At 36.7% G+C, this 24988-nt stretch overlaps 1 protein-coding gene across 8 annotated transcripts in view; it reads right to left on the bottom strand.

Moving 5' to 3' along the window:
- DLG1 (discs large MAGUK scaffold protein 1) overlaps nucleotides 1-24988 on the bottom strand; it is a 275356-nt gene that overhangs the window by 90100 nt on the left and 160268 nt on the right. For all 8 annotated transcript variants that reach the window (XM_057739271.1, XM_057739270.1, XM_057739274.1 and 5 more), the window contains 5 exons: nucleotides 24561-24730; nucleotides 23348-23484; nucleotides 19420-19564; nucleotides 10247-10364; nucleotides 1692-1848 (listed from right to left, as the gene is read on the bottom strand). In XM_057739271.1, the coding sequence (XP_057595254.1) occupies nucleotides 1692-1848; nucleotides 10247-10364; nucleotides 19420-19564; nucleotides 23348-23484; nucleotides 24561-24730 (727 nt within the window). The remainder of the gene's footprint in view (nucleotides 1-1691; nucleotides 1849-10246; nucleotides 10365-19419; nucleotides 19565-23347; nucleotides 23485-24560; nucleotides 24731-24988) is intronic.

The raw sequence follows: 24988 nt of genomic DNA, 5'->3' as shown, positions 1-24988 counted from the left end.
GACATATTTTAGTAAAACTGCAGTATACCAAAGGCTAAGAGACTTAGGAGCAATTAGTGAAAAATAAAATCACCTACAAACAATGTACAGTGATCTCTTTCATTAAACAGCAACAAAAGAAGCCAGATAGTATAAAGTAATATGTTTACAGTATTGAGTCAACAGTTATCAACCTAGAGTTCTAGACTGAATTTATAAGTGAGGGTAAATTAAAAACAGTTTCAGGTAAACTCTAACAGTATGTACCATCAAGAAATCATTGCTGAAAGAACAATCTAAGAGCTCCCACTAAGATGCATTTGATATTTGAGGGACATTTTTGCTTTCTGAAATGATTAGGGAGTTCTACTAGCATGAGGATGGGAGCTAGAAAAGCTAACTTTTCTACAATGATCAAGACAGCCTTATAAAACAAACCCAGTCCCACTGCTGTCAGAGGCTTACTGAGAAGCACAGAAGAAAAAGTGAGATATAAGCAAGGATAATAAACAAAAAATTATAGAACACAGGGATTAACTGTTAAAAACCAAGAAGAAAAATGACTCAGTTTGGGGTATAAAAATGAAACAGAAGTAAAAGACTGGAAACAGCCCAATTATAATTAAGGTTTCCCAAAGTTTGAGTCATTAGGGAGAAGAGCTGAATTATGGATACAGTTTTAGTTTAAAATCGTATGGGGGGCTTCCCTGGTGGCGCAGTGGTTTTAAGAACTTGCCTGCTAATGCAGGGGACACGGGTTGGAGTCCTGGTCTGGGAAGATCCCACATGCCATGGAGCAACTAAGCCCGTGCGTCACAATTACTGAGCCTGCGCACGAGAACCTGTGAGCCACAACTACTGAGCCCACAAGCCTACAGCCCGTGCTCTGCAACAAGAGAAGTCACCACAATGAGAAGCCTGTGCGCCACAATGAAGAGTGGCCCCTACTTGCAACAACTAGAGAAAGGCTGTGAGCAGCAACAGAGATGCAACACAGCCAAAATAAATAAAATAAAAATAAATTAAAAAATTAATTTGCTTAAAAAAATTGTATGGGTAACAGGCACTTAAGCACACAAACTGAAAGTAAAAAATGGAGAAAAGATGAGCCAAATATCAAGCAAAAAAAAGTCAGCAGAGCCACAGGAATATCAGGCAGTATAGGTTCTGGGGTAAAAACCATTATTACAAACAAAGATGATCATTACCTAATAATAAAAAATTTCAACTCACCAGGAAGGAATGCTTATTCTAAACTTAGATGCATCTAATAACATAGTTTCAAAGGTACAAGGGAAAAAAACTGCTGCCAGGACAAACTGTTAAACCCACCAGATAAACTTAAAAAGTCTCTGAGTAATAGATAAAGTGACAACAGATTGAAGTGTAAAGCAGATGTGAACTATGAAAGTAACAAGGATGAGTTAACAGACACAGAAAGCCCTACAGTCAACAAATAGAGAACACATACTTTCTTTAAGCACATTCATAAAGACTGACCTCTTACAAGTCAGTCAAATACTAAAAGAAAATCTGTCATACAGAACGTGTTCTGGTCAACACTGTAATTCCACAATTAAGTTGCAAAATGTTAGAAGAAGAAGAGAGCAGAAATATCTCCCACAACTTTAGAACATAAAAAACAAAACTTTTAGTAATTAACAGGTCATAGTTAAAATAATAAAAACATTATTTTGATTAACATATCCTACCGATATAATACGATCTCCTTTTCTGAGCTCTCCACTAAGATCAGCAGGTCCTCCAGCCAAAATAAAGGAAATAAATATTCCTTCTCCATCTTCACCTCCTACAATGTTGAAACCAAGGCCTGTTGAACCACGATGAAGAACAACTTTTCTAGGTTCCCTGAAAATTAAAAAAATATTGAATACCTTAAAACATATAAACAACTTGACTCTCTATCAATAAGAATTCCCTATTGATAAATCATGTTACCATACTACAAAGAAAATTAGATGACATTTAAAAGAGTTTTGTAAATTCTGGGGTAAAGAGATTCTTTATAAGCCTAGAAATTAAAAGGACAAACCCTAGTTTAACATAAAAGCTAAAAGTCCTTGTCAACAAACAAACATAAAACTGAAATAAAAAGGAGAAAGCAACGTAGAAATACAAAAAATGATATAAAGAGCCTATTCAAAAAAATAACACTCATGAAAAGCTGATGCCGCACACACTTTATTGCCTAAGAAGCAGTCATCGCCTCTACTTCTTACCTGCTGTAAAGGGCAGATATCCCTTTGTCTTAGAGAAGGTAGGCAGGCCCCTTTTCTAGTCCCAAAGGGATGAATCATAACCTATGCCACTCACTGTAACTCCACTCCTCTTTGCTAAGGTGAGGCTCTGACCCTATTCTGGCCTCTGAGAAATAAAGGGAAATTGAACTGTCACTTCCCAAAGACAGACAGACTCTAACAAGGACAAAGCATATTCTGTCCCTGTACAAAGCACATTTGCTCCCCTCCTTATCCCAAATCACTCCCACACAAAAGAATGAATCATAAAATCCCCTTACTGGTTTGGACATATTACGATCAAGAAGATAAGACCAACAGAATCCCAGAGACACCATGGGCCCAGGGTCGCCACACAAATGTTAGAATTACCCATCTCTAGACTTTCTATGTAAAATAAATATCTTTATTTCTTAAGTCACAACCCTCCAATTCATCTACATATCTCTGCTTTTCATCTATTCTAAGATGTATCTCTTTTGTTCCCTCCAACTCCCAATTTAAAATCTCTGAAATCAGAACACATCTTACCACTAATAATGTTTCACATTTGTTGCCAGTTATACATAATTGCGTGAAAACCATTTACATCTTCTGGTAAGACCATGAAAATTCCAGCAGAGACTATTTTAGATGTGACAAATCACAGGATATCATTTGAGATGAAAACGGATCCTACTTGGTAAATATTTTAAAACGTTAATCTGCTTTTTCTAAAACACTGCAGAAAGCTATTGGTAATGGCTTAATGGAAATAAATATTGCTAAAAACTGAATTGTAGGTATCGTTCCATATAATGCAGAATTAATCTTAAATATGTGTCTGCTCAAAACTTAAACTGGTTTTTTCTAGTCATACATAGTATTCATCACTAATCAGTTTTGTCAGTTCACTTACAGGATTAATAAAATTATATTCAATATCTTCTCGGCAAAAGTCACAAAACTGAACAATGTGTTGTTTAGGAAACATACACATAAACACATGTATGAAAGGAAAAAGGGAATAATAAATCCAAAATTCAGGAAAGAAGCTTCCCCCCACCCACTCAGACCCCAGCAGGGGTCCTGGGCCCGCTCTTCCACACGCCGAGCCCAGAGGCACTCTGGGGCCCCTCCAGTGCACGGAGACGAAGGCCAGCCCCTCAACCCCCAGGTCCTTTTCTGGCCTTCTATCCCCCCCACTGTGATTCTATTTTACCTTCCAGTTGTTGTTTCATTTACATTTTTATTTTTTCTAATGTATCTGTTAGTTTTCTAACTTTATTTTATTTTTTATTCTTTGTTATTGTTCTGCTCCCTTTTTTCGTCTTTTTTGCCACGCGACACAGCTTGTGTGATCTTGGTTCACGGGTTGGGGGTCAGGCCTGAGCTTCTGCGGTGGGAGCACCAAGTCCGAACCACTGGACTAGCAGCAAACCTCGGACCCCAGGGAACATTCATCAGAGTGAGGTCTCCCAGAGGTCCTCACCGCAGAACCCAGACCTGGCGCTGCCCAACTGCCTGCAAACTCCAGTGCAAGAAGCCTCAGGCCAAACAACCAGTACGACAGGAAAACAGTCCCACCCACCAAAAATAAAACATAAAAAAAATAAAAAAAGGGACAAAAAAAATATGTTACAGATGAAGGAGCAGGGTAAAAACCTATAAGACCAAATACGTGAAGAGGAAATAGGCAACCTACCTGAAAAAAATTCATAGTAATGATAGTAAAGATGATCCCAAATCTCGGAAACAGAATGGAAGCACAGATCGAGAACATACAAGAAATGTTTAAAAAGACCCAGAATAACTAAAGAGCAAACAAGCAGAGATGAATACCACAATAACTGAAATGAAAAATACACTAGAAAGAATCAATAGCAGAATAACTGAGGCACAAGAATGAGTACAGTGAGCTGGAAGATAGAATGGTGGAAATAACAGCTGAGGGGCAGAAAAAAGAATGAAAAGAATTGAAGACAGTCTTAGAGACCTCTGGGACAACACTAAATGCACCAGCATTCAAATTATAGGGGTCCCAGAAGAAAAAGAGAAAGAGAAAGGGTCTGAGAAAACATTTGAAGAGATTATAGTCGAAAACTTCCCTAACATGGGAAAGGAAATAGCCACCCAAATCCAGGAAGTGCAGAGTCCCATACAGGATAAACCTTAGGAGAAACACACCAATACACATATTAATCAAACTAACAAAAATTAAATTCAAAGAAACAATACTAAAAGCATCAAGGAAAAAGCAAAAAATAACATACAAGGGCACCTCACAAGGTTATCAGCTGATTTTTCAGCAGATACTCTGCAGGCCAGATGAGAATGGCAGGCTATATTTAAAGTGATGAAAGGGAAAAACCTACAGCCAAGATTACTCTACCCAGCAAGGATCTCATTCAGATTCAATGGATAAATCAAAAGCTTTACAAATAAGCAAAAGCTAAGAGAATTCAGTACCACCAAACCAGCCTTACAATAAATGCTAAAGGTACCTCTTTAGATGAGAAACACAAGAGAAAAGAAAGACCTACAAGAACAAACCCAAAACAATTAAGAAAATGGTAACAGGAATATACATATCGATAATTATCTGAAATGTGAATGGATTAAATGCTCCAACCAAAAGACAGACTGGTTGAATGGATACAAAAACAAGACCCGTATATATGCTGATTACAAGAGACCCACTTCAGACCTAGGGACACATACAGACTGAAAGTGAGGGGAGGGAAAAAGATATTCCATGAAATTGGAAATCAAAAGAAAGCTGGAGTAGCAATACTCAGATAAAATAGACTTTAAAATTAAGACTGTTACAAGAGATAAGGAAGGACACTACACAATGATCAAGGGATTGATCCAAGAAGAAGATGTAACAATTATACTTATGCACCCAACAAAGGAGCACCTCAATATATAAGGCAAATGCTAACAGCCATAAAAGAGGAAATCGACAGCAACAAAATAATAGTGCGGGACTTTAACACCCCACTTACACCAATGGACAGATCATTCAGACAGAAAATAAATAAGGAAACACAAGCTTTAAATGACAAAACAGACCAGATAGATTTAATTGATGTTTGTAGGGCATTCCACCTGAAAGTGGCAGGATACACTCTCTTCTCAAGTGCACATGGAATATTCTCCAGGATAGATCACACCTTGGGTCACAAATCAAGCCTCAGAAAATTTTTAAAAAATTGAAATTGTATCAAGCATCTTTTCTGACCACAATGCTATGAGATTAGAAATCAATTATAGGAAAAAAACTGTAAAAAACACAAATGCATGGAGGCTAAACAGTGTGCTGCTAAATAACCAAGAGATCACTGAAGAAATCAAAGAGGAAATAAAAAAATACATAGAAACAAATGACAATGAAAACACAATGACCCAAAACCTATGGGATGCAGCAAAAGCAGTTCTAAGATGGAAGTTTATAGCAATACAATCCTACCTCAAGAAGCAAGAAAAATTTCAAACAATCTAAGCTTACACCTGAAGTAACTAGAGAAAGAACAAAGAAAACCCTAAATCAGTAAAAGGAAAGAAATCATAAAGATAACAGCAGAAATACATGAAATAGAAATGAAGAAAACAATAGCAAAGATCAATAAAACTAAAAGGTGGTTCTTTGAGGAGATATAAAAAAGTGGTAAACCTTTAGCCAGACTCATCAAGAAAAAAAGGGAGGACTCAAATCAATAAAATTAGAAATGAAAAAGGAGCAGTTACAATGAACACCACAGAAATACAAAGCATTGTAAGAGACTACTACAAGCAATTATATGCCAATAAAATGGACAACCTGGAAGAAAGGGACAAATTCTTGGAAAGGTACAACTTTCCAAGACTGAACCAGGAAGAATTAGAAAATATAAACAGACCAATTACAAGCAATGATATTGAAATTGTGATTTAAAAATTTCCAACAGGGACTTCCCTGGTGGCACAGCAGTTAAGAATCCTCCTGCCAATGCAGGGGACATGGGTTCGAGCCCTGGTCTGGGAAGATCCCACATGCCACAGAGCAACTAAGCCTGTGAGCCACAACTACTGAGCCCATATGCCACAATACTGAAGCCTACATGCCTAGAGCCTGTGCTTGGCAACAAGAGAAGCCATCGCAATGAGAAGCCTGCGCACCGCAACAGAGCAGCCCTGGCTTGCCACAACTAGAGAAAGCCCATGTGCAGCAACGAAGACCCAATGCAGCCAATAAGTAAATTAAAAACAAAAAAACAAAGAACCCCCCCCCCCCAAAAAAAAACCACACACACGCACACATACACACACACAACAAAGAAAAGTCCAGGACCAGATGGCTTCACAGGTGAATTCTATCAAACATTTAAAGAAGAGCTAACACCTATCCTTCTCAAATTCTTCTGAAAAATTGCAGAGGGAGGAACACTCCCAAATTCATTCTACGGGCCACCAACACCCTGATACGGAAACCAGACAAATCCATCACAAAAAAAGAAAATTACAGACCAATATCACCCATGAACACAGACGCAAAAATCCTCAACAAAATACTAGCTAACAGAATCCAACAACACATTAAAAGGATCATACACCATGATCAAGGGGGATTTATCCCAGGGACGCAGGGAATCTTCAATATATGCAAACCAATCAATGTGATACACCATATTAACAAATTAAAGAATAAAAACCATATGATGATCTCAACAGATGCAGAAAAAGCTTTTGACAAAATTCAACAGCCATTTATGATAAAAACTCTCCAGAAAGTGGGCACAGAGGGAACCTATCTCAACACAATAAAGGCCATATATGACAAACCCACAGCAAACATCATTCTCAATGGTGAAAAACTGAAAGCATTCTCTCTAAGATCAGGTACAAGGATGTCCACTCTTGCCACTCTTATTCAACAGTTTTGGAAGTCCCAGCCATGGCAATCAGAGAAGAAAAAGAAATAAAAGGAATCCAAACTGGAAAAGAAGAAAACTGTCACTGTTTGCAGATGACGTACTATACACAGAAAATCCTAAAGATGCCACCAGAAAACTACTACAGTGAATCAATAAATCTGGTAAAGTTGCAGGATACAAAATTAATGCACAAAAATCTCTTGCATCACTATACACTAAGAACAAAAGATCAGAAAGAGAGATTAAGGAAACAATCCCATTTACCATCACATCAAAGAGAATAAAATACCTAGGAATAAACTACCTAAGGAGGCAAAAGACCTGCACTCAGAAAACTATAAAACACTGATGAGAGAAATCAAACATGACACAAGACAGATACAGAAATAACCATGTTCTTGGACTGGAAGAATCAATATTGTGAAAATGACTATACTACCCAAGGCAATCTACAGATTCAATGCAATTCCTATCAAATTACCAATGGCATTCTTCACAGAATTGGAACAGAAAATTTTACAATTTGTATGGCAACACAAAACACCCTGAATAGCCAGAGCAATCTTGAGAAAGAAAAACGGAGCTGGAGGAATCAGGCTCCCTGACTTCAAGCTATACTACAAAGGTACAGTAATCAAGACACTATGGTACTGGTACAAAAACAGAAATATAGATCAATGGAACAGGATAGAAAGCCCAGAGATAAACCCATGCACCTATGGTCACCTAATCTATGACAAAGGAGGCAAGAATACACAATGGAGAAAAGACAGCCTCTTCAATAAGTGGTGCTGGGAAAACTGGACAGCTACATGTAAAAGTGGAAACAACCCAAGTGTCCATGAAGAGATGAACAGATAAACAAAACATGGTACATACATATACTGAAATATTATTCAGCCATAAACAGGAATGAAGTTCTGATACATGCTACAACATGTATGAATCTTGAAAACATTATGCTAAGTGAAAAAAGCCAGATACACAAGGTTAAGCAGTGTAAGATTCCACTAAATGAACAATTTAAAATATGCAAATTCACAGAGACAAAATGTAGATTAGAGGTTACCAGGAGCTGGGAGAACAAGGAAATGTGGAGTTACTGTGTAATGGTTATAGAGTTTGTCTGAGGTGATGAAAAGGGTTTGGAATAAGATAGTGGTGTTGGTCATAAACAGGGTGAATGCAATTAATGCCACTGAATTGCAATTTGAAAATGGTTACAATAGCAAATTTTATGTTATATATATTTTACCATAATTTTAAAAATTATTTAATATACTGAAAATCACTGACTTGTACATTTTAAATGGGTAAACTGTATAGTTTCTAAAGCATATCTCAATAAAGCTGTTAAAAAATGAACTTGAGAATCATTAATTGTATGTTGGGATTTCTTTTATTTTCCCGTTTTATTGTTAATGTGATATAATCTCTGAAAAATTGTTTAGGGTCAAATTGTGGAGAACTTCTAATATGAAGTAAAGATTTTTGTACTTCATTACCTGGGCAAAGTAGTATAATTATCAAAAGGGAGTAATACGGACTTCCCTGGTGGTCCAGTGGTTAAGAATCTGCCTTTCAATGCAGGGGATATGGGTTCGATCCCTGGTCGGAACACTAAGATCCCACATGCTGCAGAGCAACTAAGTCTGTGTGCCGCAACTAGAGAGCCTGCATGCGGCAATTACTGAGCCCATGTGCTCTAGAGCCCAGGCCCCACAACTAGACAGAAAACCACTCATGGCAACAAAGAGCCTGCGCACCACAACAAAGTATCCCGCATACTGCAACAAAGATCTCACGTGCCATAACTAAGACACAGCCAAATAAATTAAAAAAAAAAGGGGGGGGGGAGAGAGGTAAAACACACATCATTTTAGGAAGACATTCAATAATCAACCGCCTGATTTTTATAGAAAAATAGGGAGAACAGATAGGCCTGTTGTGTAATACTAACAAAGTCCAACAATATTCTAGAGAAGAGATATGCAATGAAAAAAGATGGGGAACATCAATCAAGATGCTAATATGACATACTTTTAATTTGAAAACTATGCTGATTAAAGACTAGATAAGCCATTAGCTGCTTTCTCTTTACTTCTATAAATAAACACTATTAGAAAATAACAACAATAAAACGACCATGATAGGTCAGTATACCAGCACAGCCTAAAGATTAATAGCCTTGAAAATTCCTATCACAAACATATAATCACAAACACTATTCTTTCTGATAATTTTCATTCTAAAACAATTACTGAGCTCCTATTAAATTAAGTTCTTAACACTGCTAGCTCTTAAAGAAGAGGACAAAGACAAACACCCCATCTGACATGTAAGAGGTCACTGTCTAGAATCAGCAGTCTGGCAAATAAAGAGCAATTATAATTTCAAAGGTTCAAAAATAATAATGCTAGCAGTAATGCAATGAATACAAACATAAAATGACATTAATTGGCATACATTTAACATTTAATGCTATAATTAATATAAAATACTTCTACAAAATGTAATTCTACAAAAGTTATAAAGCAAACTGTTCAAACCTAATATCATACTACTATGCTGAATAATGTGAAAAAGATCTAAAATATTTCTTCTCTTTTCTTCCCACTTAGATAAGAGTTTTTTGGGAATAAAAAGACAGTTAATCTACAAACTTTAGTGAATAATGTTAGTAATGTTAGATGAAAGTAAATTTTAGGTGTCAGAATATCAAAGATAATATAGCAAACCAAGAAAATTCTCAATATGAAGCGAATGATTGCCATAGTATTTTATAATATATATTAGAAAAAGAATATATAAAAAGTTAGTTTTAAATATGCCAAAGTATATTCTTAGTTTTACCTCATGTAATTTCTAAGGACAACTTACCAATCCTTAAAAAAAAAATAGCAACATGAAAAAAAAGCAATGATTTATTTGTAATATAAAATATTTTTATATTTATGGCCCTTCAATGAACCCTCCAATAACAAAAGTTAAGGTTTAAGTTCATTATCCGTTAATAAAATTTAGTCCTGAAAATTGTGACTATCTTACTTGGCTGATTATAACTCCATCTAATAGTTGGCTTTATGTAAGAAGGATGAATATTCAGTTCCTTACCTTGTAATTTCATCATCTCCAAGCACTGCTTTCGAAACGGGTGAATATCTGGCTGGTGATGCTGGTGTCTGGCCCAAGTAGGAAGATGGGCTAACGTGGTTATCAACAGGCTGAGAAGCTTCAAAATAAAGTAAGTAAAAAACACTTGAAAAAGGAAACATGCCATTCAGCACATTTGTGGATTACCAATTTCAAAGTTAATTAATGTATAATTCATAGTCACTCATTTATATAATAGAATTTGGTAGAGAAAATTTATTTATTAGGTAAAAACATGAGAGAAGCTCAAGTTTCCAAGGAAAAACGAGTTTAGAAATTCAGATCAATAGAGCAAACTTATTCCATTTGGTTTCTCTGAGAAAACAGAACTAAAAAGGAGTTTTACAGTAACTGATTTACACAATGAAATCCAGGAAAGGTTATTCAAAAGATTGTCACAGGAAAGACTGAACCGTATCAATCAAGTACAATAACTTTATTTTTCTAAGAAGTTATTTTGCAGATCAATATTTTTAAAAAGTATATACAGTTGATCCCTGAACAACATGGGAGTTAGAAGCACCGACCCTCCAAGTAGTTGAAAATGCACATATAACTACAGTTGGGCCTCCAGATCCACGGTTCCGCACTCACAGGCTCAGCTAACTGCAGATCTCTGGAATGCGCTGGAAAACATCCGTGTGTAAGTGGACCCGCATAGTTCAAACCCATGTTGTTCAATGATCAACGTATACTCAAAATTTGATTGTGAATAACGAAAACCAAAAGCTTAAAAATAGGTGCAAAAAGACTATGCTTGACAAAGTTTTGAAATAAATTGAGGGACTTCTGGTTTCCAGCTTGGCATATAAGAAGCTTTGAGTCATTACTCTGTGCTAACAACTAAAAAGGTGAACAAACTGAAAAATCAACAACCCTTCTTAGATGTTTAAGAGAGAGGTCACAGGGCAAAACACTATCACCCAAATTAGAGAGACTGATACGCAAATACAGAGAATCACAACTTACTAGAGCAGAAATCTCTGTGGGAACTGGTGCTGGGGTAGAGTAACCGGAACTATAATTAACGAATTGTTAGAGGCTCAGTGTGGACAGCTTTGGGAGTCAAAAACTCCAGGGGGGCCCAGTCATCAGGGGCCCCACATTTTTGTGAGTTTTACCTCCTAGATCTCTACCAGGTTCTGTCATGCTTCTAGCAGGAGAAGGGGGAAAAGCAACCATTCTGAAATACGTAAGAGCATTTTGTTCTCCTTAACAGAGTCTGTCCTCAGAAGAAACTATTTAACCAGAGCCTCACCTGCTGGGGTTTTGTCAGAGCACAACTGACCGGGGGAACAGAAATAACTGACCTGGGGGAAAGGAAATAATAATATCTAGCCAATTCCAGCCATCCGGTCCAAAGGCAGCAGAATGAGAGAGAATTCTGAGAAGCACTGTAAAGAGGACTGCAGAGGCACAAGGTCACTAAGAGACTGAGACAATCACAGGACTATTTAACACTTTCCCATTCCAACAGCTTATCACCATATTACTACTAAAGGCCTATTTACAGCACTTCCTTTTATCCAGCACACCACGCCCAGCTACCAAGAAAAATTAGAAGACATATTAAAGGCAAAAACACAGTTTGAAGAGACAGAGCAAGCATAAGAACCAGACTTGTATATGGCAATGATGTTGGAATTATCAGCCCAGGAATTTGAAACAATAATGATTAATATGGTACGGTCTCTAATGGATAAAGAAGACAGTATGCAAGAACAGATGGCAATATTAGCAGAGAGATGGAAATTCTAGGAAAGAAACAAAAAGAAATACTAGAAAACAAAAACTCTGTAACAGAAATGAAGAACGTCTTTGATGAGCTACTAGTAGTCTGGACACGGCTGAGGAAAGAATCTCTGAGCTTGAGATTGCAACCTCTAAAACTGAAAAGCAAAGAGGAAAAAAATGACTGGGGGAAAAAATACCAGAACAGAATATCCATGAACAGTGGTAGAACTACAAAAGGTGTAAGATATTTGTAATGGGAATACCAAAAGGATAAGGAGAGAAAGGAATAGAAGAAATATTTGAAACTATAACGATGAGAATTTCCCCCAATTAATGTCAGACACCAAACCACAGACCTAGGAAGCTCAGAGAACACTAAGCAGGATAAATTCAAAGAAAGTTATACCTAGGCATATCCTTTTCAAACTACGGGGGGAAAAAAGAACGGGGGCGGGGGGGGAGGAAGAAAAAACAAAAAAGGAAGAAAAGCCCTAAAAGAAGTCACAGGGGAAAAAAACCCTCACCTTACTGACAGAGGTGTAAGGTAAGAATTACATCTGACTTCTCAGAAACCATTCCAGCAAGACAGGGGAGTGAAATATTTAGTGTTAGGAGAGAAAACCCACTTTGTATCCTGTGAAATTATCCTTCAAAAGTGAAGAAGAAATAAAGACTTTTTTTTTTTTTTTTTTTGGCACACGGGCTTAGTTGCTCCGTGGCATGTGGGATCTTCCTGGAGCTGGGATCGAACCCGTGACCTCTGCATTGGCAGGCGGATTCTTAACCACTGTGCCACCTAGGAAGCCCCAAGACTTTCTTAAACGAACAAAAATTGAGGGAATATTTATGGCTAGTATATCTGCCTTTTGAAATGTTAAAAGAAGTTCTTTAGAGACAAGGAGAGTCAGTAGGTCAGAAACTCAGTTATACAGAAAGAAAGCAAGAGCTCTGATGAAGGATAAGTAAAGGTAAAAGAGAACTCAATTTTCTTATTCTTGATTGATCTAACAAATAACACTTTGTTCAAAATTACAGTAATACTGTATTAGACTATGTTTGTGTATGTATATGTTTATGGATAAATGATATGAATGTCAGCCATGATACAAAGGATGGGAGGGAGGAATTAGGGTTATTTTGTTATTATAAGGAACTCACACTACCTGTAAAGCTGCACAGTGTTACCTCAAAGTGGAATTAGATTAGTGTACATGTATATTGCAAACTCTAGGGCAAACCACTAAAAAAAAGTAAAAGAGAATGTAACTAATACACTGAGAAAGGAGAGAAAACAGAATCATATAAAATGCTTAATTAAAGCCATAAAAGGCAGGAAAAAAACAGATGACAAATACAGGAGCAAAGAACAGCGCAACAAATAGAAAAGAGTAGCAGATATCAGAGACATTAATTCAACTATATCAATAATCACTTTGAACAGCAATGGTCTAAATGCACAAATTCGAAGACAGATATTGTCAGAGTGGGTCAAAAAACCAAAACCCAAGTATATACTATCTACAAGAAAGCCACCTTAAATATAAAAGCCTATATATACTAAAAGTAAAAGGACAGAGAAAGATATACCATGCTAACACTAGTCAAAAAGCAGGAACTTGGGAATTCCCTGGTGGCACAGTGGTTAAGAATCCTCCTGCCAGTGCAGGGGACATGGGTTCGATCCCTGGTCCAGCAAGATCCCACGTGCTGTGGAGCAACTAAGCCCGTGAGCCACAACTACTAAGCCTGTGCGCTAGATCCCATGTGCCACAACTACTGAAGCCCGCATGCCCTAGAGCCTGTGCCACAACTACTGAGCCTACGCGCTGCAACTACTGAAGCCCACATGCCTAGAGCCTGTGCTCCGCAACAAGAGAAGCCCGTGCACCACAATGAAGAGTAGCTCCAGCTCACTGAAACTAGAGAAAGCCTGTGAGCAGCAACAAAGACTCAACACAGCCAATTAATAATAATAATAATAATAATTTTAAAAAAAACAAATAAAATTAAAAAAACCAAAAGAAACCAGGAATAGCTAGCTATATTAATTTCAGACAGAGAAGAGTTCAAAGTAAGGAAAATTATCTGTGTTAAAGAAGGGTATTACTTAATGATAAAGTGATCAGTTCTCCAAGAAGACATAACAATCTTTAACACCTAACAATAGTGTCAAACTACGTGAGGCCAAAACATAACTGAAACGACAAATAGATTAATCCACACCTCTTTATCAGAAATGAACAAAATAAAGCAGGCAGAAAATCAGGAAGAACATAGTTGAACTCAATAACATCACTAATCAATTGGACATGATAGACACCTATAGACTACTTCATTCAACAACAGGAGAATACATATTTTTCTTAAGCTCCCACGTAACATTCACCAAGACAGACCATGTCCTGGGCTATAAAGCATAACTTAACAAATTAAAAAAACAAAAAAAGAAATCATACAATGTCCTTTCTCAGACCACAATGAAATTAAACTAGGAATCAATAACAAAATGATAGCTAAAAATCCCCAAACACACGGTGATTAAATAGCACACTCCTAAATAACACTTGGTCAAAGAAGAAATCTCCAGAGAAATTAAAAAAATCTTTTGGACTAAATGAAAATGAAAACACAACTTATCAAAATTTATGGGATGCAGTAAAAGCAGTGCTTAGACGTAAATTTATAGTACTGAATGCAAATATTAGAAAAAAAGGATCTAAAATGAATCATTTTAGCTTCCACCTTATAAAAACAGAAAAATTAAATTCAAAGTAAGCAGAAGGAAAAAAATAATAAAAAATTAGAGCAGGAATCAATGAAATTAAAAACAGGAAATCAACACATTAAAAAAACAATCAGTGAAACCAAAAGCTGGTTCTTTGCAAAGATCAATAAAAGCAATAAACCTCTAGTCAGGCTAAGAAAAAAAGGTAAGTTGGAAATGTAGTTAATCAAATTTTCTAAAATTTATCTCATGAAAGGTAAAATATGACATTTGTTTTTTGTTTTTTTAAAATTTTTATTGGAGTACAGTTGGTTTACAATGTTATGTTAGTTGTAGGTGTAAGAATTTAAGATTTTAAAAGGCTACATACTATATGATTCCAACTACATGACATTTTGGAAAAGGCAAGACAATGAAAGCAGTAAAATGATCAGTGGATGCCAGCGGTTAGAGGGGAGGGAGGGATGAAGAGGCCGTACCCAGGATTTTTAGGGCAATGAAACTACTCTGTATGATACTGATAGTGGGTACATGTCATTATACGTTTATCCAAACCCACAGAATGTACATCAAGAGTGAACCCTAATGTATACTATGGGCTTTGAGTAACAACGTGGCAATGTAGGGTCATCAGTTGTAACAAACGTACCACTCTGGTGGGAGATGTTGATAATAGGAAAGGCTCTGCAGGTGGGACATTTCTGTACCTTTGCTTAATTTTCCTGTGAACTTAAACTGCTCTAAAATACAAAGTCTATTACAAAAAAAAAATAAAAAAGGACATGCCCTGACACCAGCTCAGATCTGTCAACCCAATTTATAATTTTTCTTTTTAATGCACCCATAAAAGAATGGAAACCTAGTAAAAAAACAAGAATAAAAAATAAGCAAAATTTATTTACTTGTTCATTTCAATAATAATAAACACCATTACAGTCCACTGACTGTAATTCTAATAAGAGCTAAGAACAGAAAATGATAACGCCACCCCTGAGCCAGGTAAGCGACACACTTCAGCGGTAACTTCCAAAAGCACGACACACCCGAGCCACGCGCATCGGTATCAGAACACAGCCACACGTGACTCTCTTGGGGCATTAACTACGATAAAGTTACAAGGCATTTAAAACTCTAGCTGTAATATTTATTATTTAATCATTAACCTCTTCTTTCATTACATTACCGAGTGTCTTCTATGCACAAAGCATTAGAACACCCATTGGGACAACAAGAATGCAAGGATCATTACTTCAAGTTACTATGGTGGCCAGACAGCTAACATGTATGGGTGAAGTAACCTGAGTGAAAGACAGCAGGCAGTGACTGAAAGTATGGTGTACTGGAGAGAATGTATGGGCTATCAAAAGGAGACAGCGTCTATACATCTCTTTCGGTAATTATACAAAAAGGAAAAAGTCTATCATGTCTACTGACAGTACAGGGCTTGGAGTCCAGTGCCATTTTTGATCTTACAGGTCTGCAGTCTCCAATAGCAACTGTTTCCTGGACAATTCGTATATAAGATGATCTTTCGCATTTGAGCAAAAGGACTTTCTACCAATAGCTCTTCTGAAGTCCAAAGTCTCTGCTGGGTGATGTGTAAGAATATCTGTGATTTTCAAGGGAACTGGCATGGTTGCCCTAAAGCAACAGACATTCATGTGAACCATTACTATCACTGGCCTTTTAAAGTCCAGAGTGTACTGATTTTTGACTCACATTTCTTTGCGGCATTATCATGTTTGGCTTAAACAAATATACAAACAAACAAAAAAAAACCGGTTGGGTAAGAAATTCAGTCAACTGCCCAAGCCAGAAAATGTACCTTTTCCCTACCATATCCAGACTGGGCCTTTATTCAATGGACCCTTTCTGAAGGGAGTCATCCTCACATGGAAGGCATAGTATCTCACATGGCGGGAACCGCAAATTAATGTTCCTATCAAAGAAATGACTGCCCAAAAAATGATCCGATCAAACAATGTTATTTCCTATACCCCAAATCCTAAGTAAAAAGATTCCTCAGATAACTACAAAACAAGGGATCCTAAATTATTGTCCTCAGATACCAAGATTAATGACCCAAACCCTGCAAAGTTTAGAAGTCAAGTGGGAGAGCTTAAAGTAGGAAGAGATCAGTGGCCAAATCAGAAGTTTAACAAGGCCTTTCACCTGAAGAGACTATAAATTAAAAATGAAAATATATATAATGCAAAAGCATGAGAATTTTAATGTCATCAAAGAAACTATGTTCTCTATCAGATCCAATGAACTTTTTTTTCTCCCCAGTAATAAACCTTTTATTCCTGGGTACCATACTTTGGCTATGATCCATATTTGGAGTACAACTATAAGAGTGTGACTCCATCTGAGATTTATGGTCATAACTTAAACTACAATTCTGTGCTTTTCTCCAATCATGTTCTGCTTTTTTAGGGAGCAGGAATGGATGAAGACAGCAGACTGAACCAGGGTTGGAATTCTGCCAGTGAAGATGGAGAGGGCAAGAAAGTAGAAGATGTGTGCGATGAAGTGAATATCATGCCAAACCGAGGAGGCTAAGTTAAAAAATGTAGACAAGTGGAGACACACGGCGACAACCAAGTAATGGTGTCAAATGATTGAAGGTCAAAATGAGGATGAATTGTTAGAATAGGAGTAAATAAACTGATGGATGTAGTCAGAAAATGGGATGATTTAAATCAGGATTCTGGAGACAGTGAAGGTACTGACAATGATAAGATCCAAATTATTATCCTGGAAGCAAGTATCTGAGTTGGAGTGGAGAGCAGGAGAGTTAGAAAGAAAGAGACCATCAAACAAAGAAGCCTGGCTGTTGAATGAATCACTGTGGATGTTGGCTGGACATCACTAAGAATGACAATGTGAATCAAAGGACAATGGGCCCGACACTAAAGTCTTCAGTGACTAAAGCCAGATGGATGAGGAGGACACTAGATGACTAACAACATAAGGGATAGGCAGTAAGCTGAATAGTCTGATGGCAAGGGCTTCAAGAAAGCTGACAGGTAAACATCATTTATGTAAAAAATTTGCAAACACAAATGTTTTAAAAAAACACACATAAATAAGTCATTTCTGAATTGCGTATGCAGTATGAACACGGACTGGAAGTGTACAACAAAATTCATGAGAAAAGAGAACGGAAATGAAACATTATGATAAAGTTGAATTGGCAAGGTAAACTTCAACTTTTTCACAATATTCTATTAGTTTAATAACAGATGAAAAAAAGGGACAAAATATCCTACATATGCCTATAGGGAAAACAATCATTAATTACTACTCTTTAGGACTAGTGCTCCCATTTTTTACGTCATATTATTTTATATAAAAAGGGATAATTCAATAAAAAGTAACACTTTTTTTCCAGTTCAACATATTTGTAAGGAGCAGCCTTGTTATTTCTGTATTTGCCTGTAATCAGGAGGCCAAGTCCCAATCTGCTGAACAGCTGGCACACAGCTGTCTTGAACAGATGAGGTAGCATAGTAAGATTGGTACTTAAACTGGTGAATAAAAGAGCTTATCACTGAATTCGCATCTCCTAATAACAAATAAAAACACATAAAGCCCCTCATATAAAGCTCTGTGAAAGACCAAATATATGGGAGAATTTTAAACAAGTAGTATAATTCTTTTCTGACACAAGTATAAGACATGATCTCTGTCCATTAAAGAAATTGAACACTATTAAGAAAATTCAGTTATATTTGAGTAATTAATGAATCAATGAGCAGATAATGAAGATGCATTACTGGAGGAGAGTATATACCTTTCAAAATATAATTTGTATTTAGCTTATAATGATTAGTGATTGTAATGAACTCTAACATTTTAAAACTGGAAACACTGCCACTTACAAAACCACAAATCTCTAAAATGCTACAATTTAAAAAAGGAGAACTTGGAAAAGTAGACTACAGAGTACACTTAAGATCTTTATTACACATGGGTGATTTTAGTATTGATTCAACATACCAAACAAATAAAACTTAAATTTTTCAAACAACATGAATACACTAAAAATATAATTAAATCTCATCTCAGCTTGTATATTAAAAAAAGAAAACCAAACCGGAAACAAAATTACAGAAGTGCTTTCATTACAATTCATTTCTACGCAATGCCACTGCATTGTGCACAAATATAGTTAGGCAGCACACTAAGAGCTTGCAGTACAAAAATGACATCAATGCTCACACAGCTGAGAGTATAGGAAAGCCCAAGTTTTAGAAATGTTTTAAGTTACTGTTTCTCAAAGTGCAGCCCATGAACCAGCAGCACCAGAAGCATCAGAATTATCTTGCTTGTTAAAGTATATTTCTGTGCTCCATCCCAAAATTATTAGAATAAAACAAGAATCCACATTATTTGCAAATAACTTTGGTGACTGTTACATAAAAGTTTGAGAGTCAATGCCTTAAATATTAAAAGTAATTACTGCTGTGAAATTATATGCAAAAAGGTGAAAAAGCCACCCCTTCCCTTACTATTAATGAAAATTCTGATTTAAAATTGATTTTTAAAAATTATTAGGTTAAAATGCTTAATAGTTCTTTTAAAAATTTTTGTATAATGTTTAACCTTTATACTGGGAATCTTCCTTAAAATACATCCCATCTAAGCAAAGAAGATTTGAACAGAGACTTACAATTGGTGATATCAGGTGGTACGTAGCCATCGCTCATATACATGCTTGTGGGCTTTGCCACTTTCAGGTAAACAAAGTCAGAGGTGTTCTTTAAGGCGGTTACTGCTTCTTCATGAGTAACTTCTTCTAAACACACACTGTTCACCTAAAAGAAAATCCCCAAAGTGTTACTTCTTCCTTCCCACTCTGAATGTCATTTCCCCCCCTTATTGCTCTGGGTAGACTCTTGGGTGCAATGTTGAACAGGAGTGGTAGTTTGTGTCTTTCTAGGAGTTTGTCCATTTCATCTAAGTTATCTAATGCTTTGGTACAGAGTTATTATAAATAAACATTTTCTCTTATGTTCTCTCTCTCATTGCTACTTTTAGAAATCTGAGTCATTTTCTTCTTCCTGGTCAATCTAACGAAAGGTTTATCAATATCACTGCTCTTTTCTAAGACCCAAGTTTTGTTTTGGTGATCTCCTCTATGGTTGTCCTGTTCCCCATATTGTTCATTTCTGCTCGAACCCTTTCTCTTCTGCTAACATTAGGTTTAGACTGCTCCTCCATTTGGTAAGCATTTTGTTTAAAAAGAAATAACACTATAAACGTTTCTAGTGTTTTAAATTACAATGTACTAAACAAACGTTCACTTTAGTATATTTTCCATTTCCCTAATGTGTGACTTTATAATTGACTGTAGGAGATTTTTTAATGTTTTGACAAAAACTTCTGAAGGTCACAGAACAATCCTAATTTTCCCCATTGATTATTAATAACGTTTGCAGGGTTTCAGCTGCATGGTCATTTTTATGGTCCCATCCTACTGTGTATAGTAAGGACCGCTTGCATTTTGAAATATATAGCTGTGGTATACTGTTCTTCTGATGGCCTGCGATCAGACATTAGTAACTGCGATGCAAAGAGAGGATTAATAAATGCCATACATTAGAGCTGTCTTCTTGGAAAGCTCACTCTGGTATGTCCCTTTTGGAACCTGACCACCATCTTGTGAGAAGCCCAAATTAGCCATGTGGACAGCATGTGGACAGCCCACTGGAGAATTAAATACCTGGCTAACAGGCCAGCTGTGCTCCCAGCTGGCAGCCAACACCAACCTATCCACTATACGTGAGCCAACTTCCAAGTTGGCCCATGGCTCTAGTTGAGCCACCCCAGGAGACATTATATGGAGTAAAGACAGGCTGTCTTGGCCAAACCTACCCAAATTGCAGAAGTGTGAGCAAATGAATAATTATTGTCATTTTAGCCACTAGTTTTCATGTTTTCTTATGCAGCATTAGATAACTGATGAAAGAGCTGACAAGATTTGCTGAGGGATTCAATGTGGAGTGGGAAAGAAAGAGCATGATCCTAAAGTTTTAGACCTGGGCAAATCAGAAGGATAAAATTCCCATTTAATGAGATGTGAAAATTATGCAAAGAGCAGAATTTTGGGAGGCAGAATGGGGTGGGTTGCTGTGACTCAGAAGTTCATTTTTAGATACAGCTGTCCTTCGGGATCTGTGGCAGAATGATTCTATGACTCCACTGTCACCGTTACTCTCCTTGAAGATAAAAAAAATGCAGATTCTCAAGTTCCTTATGTAAAATGGTGTAGTATTTGCATATAACCTACGGACACCCTCTCATACTTTAAATCATTTTTTGATTATTTATAATACCTAATATAATGTAAATGCCATGTAAATAGTTGCCAGCCTGCAGCAAATTCAAGTTTTGCCTTTTGGGAACTTTCTGGAACTTTCCCCCCAAATATTTTTGATCCTCAGTTGGTTGAATCCACAGATGTGGAACCCACGGATACAGAGAGCTGAGTGTATATTATATCTGAGATGACTCCTGAGAAACACAGAAGGAGACTGAAGTTCAGAAAACAATACTCATTACTATCATGTACAATGAGACCCAGTAAGTTACTTGACCACCTATCAGAGAAAGAAGAGAAAACGTACAAGTACTGAGTTCTGGATCACGTCAATATCTAGAGATCAGGGAGAAGATGCACCAAAAAGGAGAATGAGAAGGAATGGCTGGTGAGGTAAGAGGAACTGAAAGACGGAGGGTGACTATCAGGCAAACTGGAAAGAGTGTTTTAAGAAGGAAGAAGATGTGTCAAATGACTGATAGATCGATTAAGATGAGAATTAAGAACTGAATCATTTCAGTGGAATTATGGCAACAAAAGCCTCACTAAACGGTAAATCAGCATGAATTTCTGGCTCCCTACCCCTAAAACTGATTCTGGAGAAACCATAAAGAAAGACATGGTATCTAAGAAGTTAAAAATCAGAGTGAGAAACCTAGTGGAGAAAGAAGGTTGTCTGGAACTGGTGTATGTGTGTAGGGGTGTGTGTGTCTGTTGGGGGGGGGGGGATGTATGTGATGATGAGGAAGTGTTGGTTGTAGCTTGGGGGAAAGAGTGGCAAGTCACAGCTGTGAGAGGATGAGTTGGAGAAAACCAGATGAAGGACAGTTCCTTCCTCTTTGTATCATTCACTCAAAAATAATTAGTTGCTCTTCCTAGCAGAACTATTCAAAAGGGTGGGTAAATAAACAGGAAATAACCCAAATCACCACTACAGCAGACTTTGTGTGCCTTTTCAGATTCACTTGAGCATACCCACTAGGCCTTGGTTGCTCACTTAGGGGAGAGTCCTGGCTACTGCTACTCTCATCTTGTCTCCTACCATGAAGAGCTCTTTCAACCTCTTCCAGAGTAAAGGCTGGGCTTGGGCATGGCTGATGTGTTCCACATAGTGAGAGCTGGAAGATATTAGGAGACCACATCTGACCTGTGTAGACCACTGAGGCTCTAGCTCTTCTCACCACTTCTGGGTTCAGGGGAAGTGCTGTGCCAGAGTGTGGGAGTTGGCCTTCCTAGTATTTGTCCAGAGGGGCTGCATAACACAGTCAAGAAATCTAGGACAGATAACCCTCTATGGCATAGACTCCAACTAACAAGAGACAGGAGATTAAAGGGGCCAGCAGATAAATTCTTTCATCTCCCTGGATGGCTGGATCTAAGGTTTAGCAGTTCCACATTGCCGGCCTGGGAGACTGTCCTACGTGACAAGCAATCAGCTACATTTTCTTGTGAAATTACAGCCAGCTCAGAAACATAATGCCTTGTATGGGCTTTCCCTCATTCTCTGCCTCACTTTTCATTTCCACTCACTCAAGCTTCTCTGAAGTTATACCTCCCAATAACACCTTAGCACAGTAGCTTTTCTTCAGGTTTGTTTTTCTAGGGAACATGAACTAAGACAGTTATTGATGAAGACTGGATAAATAAAGTGTGATACAGTTTACAGTCCCATAACAGAATATGAAGAGGAGAAATGAATAAATCTCAGCTCTAGTCAACAATAAGGATAAGTCTCAGTAAAACAATACTGAGTGAAAAAAGTCTTAAAAGACTACATACAGCACAACAGCCTGTAAAATTTTTAAAAACAAACACTACCAAACAAAACATTTAGGCATATGCATGTGATGAAGCAATCTTTAAAAAACAAAGGAAGAGAAACAAATTGTTGACATTCTAGTTCTTGGGTTGGATAATAACTAGCAATTTTTACCATGTTATAAATAAAATAATTGATTAATTAAAGTAAGAAGGGGGAAAAAAAGGTCACACATGAACAAAGGATGATGATGTTATGACCCTAAGGATTATCATTAAACAATTCTATGCATCCAAGTCCCTAAACAGAATAAAAGAAAAAGAGATGGGAGCTAGCAGAGGAAATGGAAGCAGCCAGTAAAGATACTAAAGAATTATTTCTCAGGTTTTGACTAAAGCAAGGCTAGTATTCACTCATGTAAATATCACTGAAACATTGCTGGCACGTGGAAATTCCAGAATCTGTCAGAAAAAAAAGACATCAAGGTGATTTTTAAAACAATGGCTTTCTTATACTTACTGCTAAAAGTTTATCTCCAATCTGAAGTTTACCATCTTTATGTGCTGCACCTCCTTCAATTATTTTGGTTACATAGATGCTATTGTCCCCAGGAATATGCTGATTTCCAACACCTCCGGCAATGCTGAAACCAAGACCTGTTTGGAAAACACTAGTTTTAGAATTTCACCAATATATGTAAACTTAAGTTCAGAAAGAAATGACTGAAAACTAGAAGGTTATAATTTCACCAAAATTTTTTTTTTTTTAAATAGAAAATCCTAAGTATCTTGTAATCAGGGACAATTACAAACATAAGTGCTCCTATAGTTACAAATAAGTACCTCCCCCCTGTTACTTTTTTTTTTTTTTAATATTTAGTTAGTTAGATGGCTGAGCCAGGTCTTAGTCACAGCATGTGGGATTTTTGTTGTGGCATATGGGATCTTTAGTTGTGGCATGCGGGCTCTTAGTCGCAGCATGTGGGATCTAGTTCCCTGATCAGGGATCGAACCCGGGCCCCCTGCATTGGGAGCATGCAGTCCTAACCACTGTGCCGCAAGGGAAGTCCCCCTAACCCAGGTTACTTCTTAAAGTGCCTCTGCACATGCATTTGTTTGTTAGTGCAGAGATAGCGTAAAATTGCTTCACTTTTGTTTCCATCGTAATTGCACTTCTTACTAACACTTTTAATATTCCACGAGATGAAAGCAACAAAAAATTGGTGATGATGGGTAGAACAGCTCCAGAAATGCAGATGTTTTTGTTCTTTTTCAATATTCTATGAATTAATTTTAAGTAAGGAATTTCAATAATTCATAAATCTCAGTTTTAATACCAAACTCGTAGCTCTCTATTCATTTTTTCCATGAATGCACAAATTAGAATCAGTATTTCCATTTATCTTCAATCCCATTTATATTTTCAAAATTCAGATCACATCCTAACAGTAGCCACTGCAGATGTAACTACTAATGATGTGCTCGTATTTTCTTCTTTTAGCCTGATATTAACAAGTTAATATCAACACTATACATGACTTCAAAATGTTTACACAGAATTCTACTTAAGACAAAAGTCAGTAGAAATAACAGAGAAATTCTAAAAATTCACCAACTTCTGTAGATTACCAACACTGTTAGTCTTAGAACGTGTGTCATAAATAACTTCATAGTTACATTTCACTTAGAGATTTCTTCCTTAATAATCCGTCTTTGTTTGATCTATTTCATACCTTTAGGACCTTTAATGAGCTTTATTTCCATTATTTTTTCTGATACTGGCTTCCGTCTTTTTACGTACAAGCGTACGATAGATCCTGCTTCTTTCAATGCTTCAACTGCTTTGCTATGTGTTACATCACGAACATCTACTTCATTTACTCGCAATATACAGTCATTGACCCTGAGAAAAAAAAATCAAAATAAAATATTAAAAATTTAATATCAATTTTTCACTCTGCCAATTTTTCTTGTCATTTTCATTTTTTAAAGATTTATTAGAATTATGTATAAGAAGAAACTGCATGTTAAATTCTAATGTATCAAACACTCATATAAATACAAACATTTCCCAAGAGCTAGCAAAGGAAACAGTGCAAATAATAGATTATTATACAAAAATATTAAATAATAATGATGGCTGTAATTTGTATGATTACAT

This window comes from Hippopotamus amphibius, chromosome 6 (genome assembly GCF_030028045.1).
Source record: "Hippopotamus amphibius kiboko isolate mHipAmp2 chromosome 6, mHipAmp2.hap2, whole genome shotgun sequence".
In the NCBI taxonomy this organism is placed as follows: Eukaryota; Metazoa; Chordata; class Mammalia; order Artiodactyla; family Hippopotamidae; genus Hippopotamus; species Hippopotamus amphibius.
This window is presented reverse-complemented; position numbering and strand designations above follow the sequence as displayed.